An 11,247-nucleotide genomic window follows, 5' to 3' on the forward strand; every position below is an offset into this window, starting at 1 on the left:
CCCCAGTACCTACCTGTCCCTAAACCTAACCACCCCAGTACCTACCTGTCCCTAAACCTAACCACCCCAGTACCTACCTGTCCCTAAACCTAACCACCCCAGTACCTACCTGTCCCTAAACCTAACCTGAACTCAGTTCACACCTTGGTCCTAAACTGAAACCCTGACCCACCAATGGTATTGCCCCCAGTGGGGACTGGGCTTTTTTTTACCCCATAAGGAACAATGAGTCCTCACCAGGTTGTGTACCAGGAAAATGGTCAGAAATTGTCCCCACCATGTAGCAAAAATATGTACACAACACACCCCCCCCCCCCCCCCGTGGAGTGGAGGCCATCAGTGTAGCATTGTGTGAAGAATAATCACAGAAGCAGAGCAGGAAGTAGTAAGTTTAGCCTGCAGACAGGGACATTATAGGTGGGAAGCAAAACGTTTTTTTTTTTTTCTAAAAAAAAAAAAAGAAGAAGAAAATAAGTTCTGGTTGTGGTACTCTGCAGGGCAGCTTGGCTTCTCCTCCACGACCCCCTGCTTCACATCTCGTTAGTGTTGATACCACAGATTTTTGGAGTCTGGGAACAGGTGGCCTGGCTGGAGAGCAGCACGGACGAGTGCTTCGCAGCATCATGTCCAAAACACAAAAGTGTAGTCCTGCTCGCCAAGCATCATCTGCTGCCACCACCGTATTTCCTCTTGCTTTCCTTTTTGTTTGTGAGCGTGCCCAGAGAAGACAGGGGCACTGCTCCACCAACAGTTCTCACAGTTCACGTGAGACTCGTTAGGCTTCTCCGTCCTTCCAATCATCCAGGTGTGCAGCTCTCTCTGCGGCCTTGCGCGGCTCTGTTTTTGCGTGGTCCTCTTCTTCTTTCCCTCTCAATTCCAGAGTCGCTCACAGGGGTTTTATTTTCTACCGTTTTCCACTTGAAGTAGCCTCGGTTCATCATCACATCAACCATTCATCAGCGACTCTCAGAAACGCCTCTGTCCTCCACTTCTCTTCTCTTATTCATCTTCCTCTCCTTCCTCTCCCACCCGTTCGTCCTCGGCCTCCTTCCTCCTGTCAGCGCCGCTCTGCCGCTGGTGCAGTGTTGCCTTGCAGAGCTTGTAAATGCTAGAAATCAGATTTAGTTGTCTGACATACGGCAAAAAATAAATAAATAAATAAAGAGAGAGAGAAGGGGAGAGGTGTTTGCTAGTGTGACCGTCAGGAACCATTATTTCCACAAGCTTTCCGAGTCGCAGAGAATGCAGCGATGCAGGCTGTGTGGGTATTTTGTGTGCGTGTTTGTTCGGGCACTTCCTTTTGTTGTGCCCGGACTTTGTTTTGTTTGTTTGCTAATTGGTCCTCCCGAGGATCCGTTTGTATGCGTTGACAAGATGGATGACTGCGACTGAGCCGCTTGTACTCCGTAGGAGGAGGGAAAGCACTAAAAATAACATTATTCACTGGTTTTCTTCTACACAACAACATGGTTGGATTGTTTTGCAGACGACCTGCGGTTGCGTGCGAGATTACGTGAGCGTTTTTCATCGTGCCCTTTTTTTCTTTTTTTATTTCGACGTGATTTATTTATTTATTTTTTTGATTTCCCGTCTGATTTTGGTTTCTGTTTTTGCTGCAGCCGTTCTGCTCACCGACAGATTCAGCAAAGCCAAGTTGGCTCCAAATATAGTAGAAGTGGAACGGAAGTAAAACTGCCTCTACGGCAAATTCACGTTATTCTCCATTTCATTCTTTTGTTTGTTTGTTTGTTTTTGTTCTCCATGGAAATCAACATTGTCAGTAAATCAAATACAGGCTGAAATTGCTACAAGCACGTTGGTTATTGATTAGTTTAACTTTTAATCTTCACGCCTCTAAATTCAGTTGGATACATTTTCCTCTCTGAGCATGCAAAGGTATCTCTTTCAAAACGCTGGCAGCAGTTTATATTTAGCATCTTTACTCCCTCAAAATGAATTACTGACTCAGGCGGTTGTCCCTTAATTGATTATGTTTGATTATTCATCTTTGCTCTACAGCCCGTGACACCTACAGTTTAGGAAGTAATTACAGGTCGTGAATGAAAAGCAGCTATTTATTGTGAGGAAAGTGTTTGTGTTATCTGCTGCTTTCAGCTTAATGTGCTAGCCAGCCCTGGTCTGTGTCCCTCCCATTGAAAAATGATAAGCAGCATATATTTTTCTAATGAGAAGGTGTCCTTGGAGTGTAAATAGGGGGAATAAAGGATGTATATGCGCAGCGCTGAGGGGGAAGCTGGAATGGATTGGGGCCAAGCAGGAGAAAAGAGGAAGCAGTTGCTTCCTTTGTGCTAAATTTGGTCTGTCAGAAGATAGCTGATGTGGGAGAGCAATGCATTGTTTGGTCGATCCTTACAGGCTCGTCATGCACACATATTTGCATGCACACCTGCATGGGAGACAGACTGCAGAAGAGCAAAACAGATGAACTAGGAGAAACAGCTGCGCTGTGTTCCTGCGAGTCAAGTAGAAACCAATTCCCGTGTCACTAATTTGGGTGCGACTCTTTCCTGGCAGGGGTCGGCTGATTCGTATACCAGTAGACCGTCGGATTCAGACCTGTCAGCCGAGGAGGACCGCGAGGCGTATCGGCGCGAAGCCGAACGCCAAGCACAGCAGCAGCTCGACAGAGCTAAGGTATGCCACACAGGGATGTACACCACTTCATACGTTATATCTTTAAGTGTGATTTACGTCTTGTTTTACTGCCGTAGAGGCACTTTGATGCACACGGTTACTTAAAGCTTATAGTTTTTTTTACCTGGAAAGCTGAAAGTTCAGTCATTTAAACAGCCAAATAAGCTAAATGTGATGTGTGAACATCTGTTGTGTTGGATGATGATGATGATGTGTGTCTTTGTGGGGAGTGAGTACATGAAGGTTGTTTTGTGGAAATAAAATCTTAAACCAAACATCAAGAACAAAAAGGTTGATGGGGGCGAGGCAGGCAGCCAGCAGGACCAACAAGCCAAAGTCAGACCAGATCAAACACTAGTGCTGCACCTGATTATTTTAATAGATTAATCTGTTGATTATTTTATTGATTATTTGATTAGTCAATGATATTTATGTCTCAGTGTCCATTTATGCTTCCTGTTGGTGCACCTGTTCCAGCTCCAGTGCACGTCTCACCTGCTCACACCTGTGAAAGTCACCCTGTTATCCAGTCTTTCTACCTTAACATATAGCAAATTAAAATAATGGCCCATAAAACATAAGCTTAATAGCTTAGTCATATGTTTTTCTAACATTAATACACACGCTAAACTGCAGGTAGTCTTTTAAACAAACAGGCTAATGTACAAATAACTTTAAATAGCAGCCTCTCCTCCAGCATGAGAGGCTGTTAACCTGCTCTGCTGCAAGTCCAAAATAAACTAAAGAATATCTTGGGTTACACTGACATCAGGTGCATAAAAGTAAAAGATAATCCATCCCGTTTGGCAGTCCAAAAGTTCAAGTAGAACTTTAACAAACATAAAAAATAAAAATGGTAGAAGTCAAGACAGGATGGATTTTTACTATAATTCAGTGGTTTAATATGATGGCACGTAACACTTTAGCTAATGTTAGCATTACTGATAGCGCCACTTCCAAGAAACACTGTTTTCTGGTAGATAAACTAAGAAAACTTATAGACAGTTAGCTACAGCACAGTCACTGAAAATAAGATCTATGAGGCATCAACTTGACAAACAGGCTAACTGTCTGAAACTCACCCATCTGCAGTGAACATGAGCACAGCTCCAGTGTGTTAGTGCTTCAGGTGATCATGTTTTCACTGCTGCTGTGCTGCCGCGGAATGACCGAGTCTGCATTTTACTTTCTTTGGTTGATTATCGGTAAAATGTAGCCAACTTTTGAAAGTTTATGTCTTGTATTTTTAGCCTTTTTGACGTGACCGTCTTTCTGTTCTGCCATCATTGGCTGTGTCCAAATTCAGGGGCTGGGTCCTTTGAAGGACCCGGCCTTTCAGGTGTAGGTGGGCTGGGTCCTTGGTCGACCGTGAAGACCCAAAAAAAGTGGCTGTGAATTTGGATGGTCTAGTGCAGAGAATTGGGCCGTGAGCGCCACCTTGAGGGCCTCAAAAGAACAACAGTTTTTAACTTTGGGCCGCAGAGGGCCGTGGGACCGCATTGATTTTGAATAAGGTGCAATACACTTTCTCACCACTAGTAGCGGTAGTGCGCCACTCAGATGTTTAACAACTTTTTTAATATGTAGAAGAAGAACCTTAGAAACCTGCTGAAATTGGAAACTTATTTTAAATGAAAAGTAGAAGGCAAAAATGAAGGCAACCCATCAAAAAAGGCCAAAGTTTATCGCTAATATGAAGTGCAGCCTCTGGTTCTACCATGCGATACTTTAAAACATTATCAAATACAGTTGCAGATATAGCTATATTTTAATTTGCACTTTTTCAAATTAATTTTTGTAGTTTATTTTTAAACATTCTGAATGTATTTTAAAGACATTTTAAACTTGTCAAAAAGCTGTTGTTACTGTTATTGTTTGTCACTAATATGAAGAGCAGCTTCTGGTTGCAAAAATTTAAAAAGGCTCTATTTTCATTTGTACTTTATCAAATTTATTTTACAGGTTTTTTTATTTGAAACATTTACTTTAAACATTTTTAATTTATTTATGCCCACAATTTTATTTATTGAATTGTCTATTTTTGTTATTGTTTATGTTAAAAAAAAATATATATATATATTGTGCTGATAAGCCTGAGTGGTCTGTTGACTGACCTTTGTATTTGTTAAAATAATTGTTATGGGCAGGTTACAATATAAAAATGTTTGTCATAATCATGTCTTGCGTTTATTTGACAGGAGTTTTACTTTTAAAATGTAAATGTATTTAATTTAGTTACAATGTAAATACAATAAAAATTAAACCAAGATTTAGAATAAATATCATTTTGATCCATACATTGGTAATGTCTGACTGGGCCTCGTGCCTCTTTATTTTCAACAAATTGGGCCTCGAGGTCAGAAAGGTTAAGAATCCCTGGTCTAGTTTCTGCTTTATTCCTGCCCTTACCCCAGCATACGTCATGTCTTGGTGAAGAAATTTTTTTTAACTGATTAAATAAATATTAGTTTCAGTTTTGTATTTTATACTTTCTGATCACTTCAGTCGGTAAGGTTAAAGCAGAGAGTTGGTGTGTGTCTTATCATATGTTATTTTCTTTAGCCTGAACTAAATGAGAACGCTCTGACGTCTTGACGTAAAAGGTAACACCTCCTGGGGTGTAACCAGGAGGAAAGATAGATTATAAGCTGAATTCATTGTTACAGTGAAGGGAAGTTGTCAGTGTTTAACAGAGTGTCTGCACAGGGCTCTTGTCTGTTTGCTTTGGTTCAGACGAAGGTCTGACTGAGGCCGGTGCTGCTGAGTGCTGAATGTACCTGATTGGAGTCAGAAGATTGAAAATAAAGTTTTAACAAGAAACCGAGCGGATTCCTGTTTATTGGGACATACCATTTTGAACAACGCATATTTTTCCAACAGTGATACGTATGGGCAAAAATAGATTGAAATGAGCAAAATGTAAATATATTATAAATATCATAACACAACAAAATTAGCTTAAAGGCAATATTTGAAGAACCAAGGGACCTGCCGTAGGTGCACGTTTATTTTACTATACCAGCTCGTTTGATTTCTGACAATAATAGTAAAAAACATGACTGTACAAAAGTAAAAAACATTAACACAACCGCTTGAAACTTTGATTTTTACCACCAGATTTGTTTTAAACTGTACTCCTTTCTCTCGCTTCATCCACCATTACGAGCAGGGAAAAAAATCTTTGGTCGGCACTGTTACAACCCACTGGCTCAACAGGAAGTAACACAATGAGACCCAAGACAAAAACGTGGGATTAACTAAAAAAGGTTTATTAAACTGGAAGTGATGTAGTTGGGGAGCACCACAACCAGGCTGCAGCAAGGAAGAGAAGAGAGGGGGAGAGAGCCAGCTCAGAGGAGAGGGTGTGGCTCCCTCAAATAGGCTGCTCACACCTGCGGGTAGTAGGGATGATTAGTGGCAGAGGTTTAACCTGTAAGAGAGAAAACAAATGTACACAACCCCGTAACAGCACACAATCCATTATGTGATATGGTGGGCTGAGAAGGATCCATCAGACCCATCCTTGAAATCAGGGCAAAAGAAGGACGCATTTGTCGGCCGCATCGGAGGAGTCTTCGGACTCGGACAGCCTCCGGTGCTGCGCTGTGACGCAAGCGGCCGACAGATACGGCCTTCGGAGGACGCAGCCTCTGAGTTTAACACAGCCTTGTAAGATGTTCAGACATATCTGACTCCGTCCAGCTTTATTCCTTTGAGTTCATCGCTCTTGATGCTGCCTCGCTCAACAGAGACTACAGAAAATGATCATTAAAGTTGATTCTCTGTTACTTTTTCCACACCAAAATCAAAATTTCCTGAAAAATTTCAAACCTAAATTTCATGGTTTAAAAGTTTGCCATGAGAAGAAAACACTAAATAATGTGACAACAAGAGAAAAACTATTTTACAGCTAAAGTACTACCTTTGGGACTCGGTGAAATGTTAAAAAGGACCAGTTGTGGCCCACAAACCTTTAATTTGACACCTGCTAGATGTTTTAAAGCACTTCAAATGATGACGCAATATGTTGCAGCGTTCCCAGTGTGTTTTTGGCTTTAGACATTTTCATGTAGTGTGTGTTTTTTTTATTACTGACCAGTACTCTTATCTGTTTTGTATTTTTTTCTTTGTTTCCACAGTCCAAACCTGTAGCATTTGCAGTAAAGACAAATGTGAGTTACTGTGGAGCTCTAGATGAGGACTGTCCTGTCCAAGGAGCTGCAGTCAATTTTGATGCCAAAGACTTCCTGCACATCAAAGAAGTGAGCCGTTACTGATGACAGACCCTCTTCATTACACTGAACGCAGATGTGACACAGTGTTGTTCTGTCAACTTTAACAGAAGTACAACAATGACTGGTGGATCGGGCGGTTAGTGAAGGAGGGAGCGGACATCGCCTTCATCCCCAGCCCTCTGCGCCTGGAAGCCATGAGACTCAAACAGGAGCAGAAACAGAGGTCAGATCAGGAAGCGTGTTTTTAAAAACTTCCCGCAGGATGCATTTTCACAACGTCAGCGTAATAATTCCAACGTGTCGCTGTCGATGCAGGAAAACAGGAGGCAATTCCTCAAGTTTGGGTGACATGGTGACAGGGAGCTGGAGGACCACGCCGCCCTCTGCAGGTGAATGTAAGTACTACAAACCAGCCTCCGGCGGCGCTGCTTCTGGCTCTGAGCTTTGTTTGATTGTCTTGTTTTTGTTTTCACAAGCTAAACAGAAGCAGAAACAGGTATGTTTTAGGGGGATTTTTTTTTTTGCAATGATAGGGGAGATTAATAAAATACATAGTTTTTAGTTGATTTTTTACATTAAATGTGTATTATCAAGACTTTTGTACACATCAACAGGCAATGGAAACACTTTATTATTAAATAAATTATTTAAAAATAGGTTTTAGATTTGAAGAGTTAAATATAACTGGTAAAGTTTAGGGCTGTGTGTGTTAAAAGTTATTTTATAAAAAAAAAGGTTTATAATTTTACAGCTGATTACAGAAGCCTGGTTTGTTTTAATTTTAGCAGCAGGTTTCTTTAAATAACTTCCACTTGGCAACTCTATAATTTTTATATCAGTTTATACTTTGTTTATGGTAACTGATTTACTAAATACTAAATATTAAATAGAAATTATTTTTATACTGTATAAAGCCAGAAAATACTTTGAATGATGGGAGTAGTCTAGCCTTCTCACGCTAGAGAGTAAGTGAAAAAATGTTTAATAATAATGTTTTTTGACCTTTCTGACCCCTGTTCCCTCTCCTCCTCACGGTCTTCCCTCCGCTCTGTGGCAGGAACACGTCCCTCCCTATGACGTGGTGCCCTCAATGAGGCCGGTGGTCCTCGTGGGACCATCACTGAAGGGCTATGAGGTCAGTGTCTCCTCACTTCACCTCTAAGCACAACTTTTTACATGGAAGCTGTTTGCATGCTGCTACATTCACTATTAGTATTTGAAGCAAGTCTGTCCTCTTTTATCCAGTGTGTTTAAAATGAAAGAAAACTTGATTATAGTTCTTGTTTGTTTCATACCTACATAAAAGAATCAAAGCAGTGTCCTGAGCAGAAACTAGTTGTAAAAAAACTGTGGCTGTGGTGGAGTGGGGAGTCGTCCTGTGTCGGGACATGAACTAACGCGTCTTATCACTGGAGGAATGACTTCACCATTAAAAACGTTAAACGTAAATAAATAAACAGCATTAATATTTTGGGTTAAGCTCCAGCATCGATACGTATAAGTGCATTTTATCCAACATCTCATTGTAGCATAAATTTCATCAGCTAAGTTTCTAAACTTACATTTAAAAACAAATTCTTCAGTCCGTCATGAAAACACAACCAGGACCAGGGTAGTATAAGCCCAGGTTGACTGGGGCCAGCTGGACCGGGCCTTACAATCCAAAAATGCTTTTAGTGGTTTCGAGGTAGTGAAGGGAGTCAAAGCTAGCCCACTCTTTTAAAGCTCACAGAGCAGTGGGGGGCAGCACTAATATAAAAATTAGTTGCACTAACCCTAAAGCACTAACTTTAATATTTAGATCCCCTAATTCTAAAGCACTAACACACTTAAAAATTTAGCCAAAGCTAATTCTAAAGCACTAAAAACCCAGCTGACCCTTGGAACATTCCTCAGAGTCGACATGAGACGATATTTTCTGTGTGCAGAATATTGTTAATATTTATATTAACAATAATATTAATATAAATATTAATTTATTTTAATATTTGTTAATATTTCATCTAAGTCGGTGGTTCCCAAAGTTAGGGTCGGGACCTCTTTGTGGGTCACAAAACATCAAGTGACGGTCCCCAGATGATTTCCAGACATCAATTTAAATGCAAAAAACTGCAAATGGAATATTTTGATCATGATTATTGCCATTTTTTGAAATAATCATAAATGAATAAATATCTGTATCATGGTTACTAGGTTTGTTTATAGTTATTATTCCCATGTTTAACAGTGTTATTAGCAAAGTTTGCTACGTAAACAAGTAATATATGGGGTCACGAGCGTCTGCAACTGTTATTTACGGGTCAGAAGCAAAAAWGTTTGAAAACCACTGATCTAGTGGATAAGAGACACACAAATGAACAACACATCTGACAGCTTTCACCCTCAGCTGTTGACAGTAATGTTGATCAATAATATTTAAAGAACTCAATAAGTGCTTATAAATTTAGCCCATAAATTTAGCAAGTGCTAATCCACTAATGAATTAAGAAATTAGCAAAAGCCCTAAAGCACTATTCAGGAAATTAGTTCCCCAATTAGTGCTTTAGTGCTTTAGGGGAACTGTGCCCACCACTGTCACAGAGACGTTGGCATTTAAACAGTTTATCCCAGTCCGAGTTGGTCCTCTCAGTTACATTCAATGAAAAGCTTATTGATGAACACATCACACTAGAGGAAGAGTGGAAGGATGCTTTTCTTCTGTGTGTTTGTATTGTATTCGAACTGTGGTGTAACAGTCTTTGTGTGTTTATATTTTTGATTTGACTGGTTTTGATTTTGCCTTTTAGGTGACAGACATGATGCAGAAAGCTCTTTTTGACTTCTTGAAACACAGATTTGAGGGAAGGTCAGTTAAGTTAAATAAGTAAATTTTAACCCTTGAAAGTTTTAAAAGTCAGTGTTAAAAAACTTCATAAATATCTCTGATTTTATGCGCAGAATCTCAATCACCCGAGTAACTGCCGACCTGTCCTTAGCTAAGAGATCTGTCCTCAACAAAAGACCTATAATGGAGAGATCCAACACCCGCTCCAGCCTCGGTAAGTGCGTTCACGTTAGCGAGACAACACCACAGCTCTTTGCTCTAAATAATAAACACATCTGAGCCTGCAAAATTTTATTATTTTTTTTTATCTGTGCAGCCGAGGTTCAGAGCGAGATCGAGAGGATATTTGAGCTCGCCAAAACCCTGCAGCTGGTGATTCTGGACGCAGACACCATCAACCACCCCGCACAGCTCGCCAAAACCTCCCTCGCTCCCATCGTCGTCTACGTTAAAGTTTCCTCACCAAAGGTGCGTCGTGCTAACGACCGTGACCTCAGGCAGCCTGTGGATCGTGTCTGACACAGTTTCTCCTCTCGCCTCCTCTCAGGTGCTTCAGAGGCTGATCAAATCCAGGGGGAAGTCTCAGAGCAAGCACCTGAACGTGCAGATGATGGCTGCAGACAAACTCTCTCAGTGCCCCCCTGTGAGTGCTTCACTGTGGGGTCCCTCTTAATCTCTTGTGCTTAATGGGATTATTTCACACAGATGAGATAGTGTTCAGTGTTGATCCCACATGAACCGTGCTGCTCCTTAAATAATCATCACAGAAAAATAAGTATTAGCTTCTGTGTAATCCTGTTTAAATCACAGCTACAAGTGCTTTCATAAAGTTACTAATCCCTGCAGCCTGATCAATTTTTAGGTGCAAAGAACTTGTATCTTTTACACAAATGGTTTAAAACTCTTAGTGTGAAAAGAAAAACCAACTATGTTTGGCAATGATACAAAACAAATACACAGTATGCATTTTTAATAACATGGCCATGTGGGGTCCACTGAAAATTCTAGAGTGGTACCAAAAGCAAAATCAGAACAGACTTTCAGGAAATTTGTTACGTTGTTGTCATATTTAAGTTATTTAACAAATATGAATATGGGAGTTAGAGAATCATATTCTACTATACAAACAGTTGGTCTACATTAGTTTTTATTGATAGTTAATATTACTTATTAAGCACAACACTGTCATTACTCAACATATTGAAGCTAAATATAGGACATTTAGATTAATAGGAAAAAAATATTGTGCACACAGCGGGTAAAATAAGTATTGAACACGTCACCATTTTTCTCAGTAAATATATTACTAGAGGTGCTAATGACATGAAATTTTCACCAGATTTTGGTAACAACCCAAGTGATCCATAAATACAAAGAAATCAAACCATAAATGTCCAGAAATGAAGTTATTTGTAATAATGTGGAATGGAACAGGGAAAACATATTGAACAGGTTGGCGTTTCTGGATTGCGATGTCTCGGTTTCGGATGGAGGACGGTTGGAAACTGGCGTGTATTGTAATCCCACCCACAC

The 11,247-nt window shown here is 40.3% G+C and overlaps 1 protein-coding gene across 4 annotated transcripts in view; it reads left to right on the forward strand.

Moving 5' to 3' along the window:
• The window catches only part of LOC106525262 (voltage-dependent L-type calcium channel subunit beta-4), a 34,589-nt gene that overhangs the window by 11,760 nt on the left and 11,582 nt on the right, over window positions 1–11,247 (forward strand). For 2 of the 4 annotated variants that reach the window (XM_014019432.1, XM_014019433.1), the window contains exons 3-12: window positions 2,536–2,655; window positions 6,795–6,917; window positions 6,998–7,113; window positions 7,206–7,285; window positions 7,367–7,386; window positions 7,948–8,025; window positions 9,677–9,735; window positions 9,828–9,928; window positions 10,031–10,182; window positions 10,262–10,357. In XM_014019432.1, coding sequence (XP_013874886.1) covers window positions 2,536–2,655; window positions 6,795–6,917; window positions 6,998–7,113; window positions 7,206–7,285; window positions 7,367–7,386; window positions 7,948–8,025; window positions 9,677–9,735; window positions 9,828–9,928; window positions 10,031–10,182; window positions 10,262–10,357 — 945 coding nt within the window. Of the gene's footprint in view, window positions 1–483; window positions 1,514–2,535; window positions 2,656–6,794; window positions 6,918–6,997; window positions 7,114–7,205; window positions 7,387–7,947; window positions 8,026–9,676; window positions 9,736–9,827; window positions 9,929–10,030; window positions 10,183–10,261; window positions 10,358–11,247 lie in introns of those variants that run through there. The other 2 variants (XM_014019431.1, XM_014019430.1) reach the window with 2 other exon arrangements.

The sequence above is a fragment of the Austrofundulus limnaeus genome, unplaced genomic scaffold (assembly GCF_001266775.1).
Source record: "Austrofundulus limnaeus strain Quisiro unplaced genomic scaffold, Austrofundulus_limnaeus-1.0 Scaffold220, whole genome shotgun sequence".
NCBI lineage: Eukaryota > Metazoa > Chordata > Actinopteri > Cyprinodontiformes > Rivulidae > Austrofundulus > Austrofundulus limnaeus.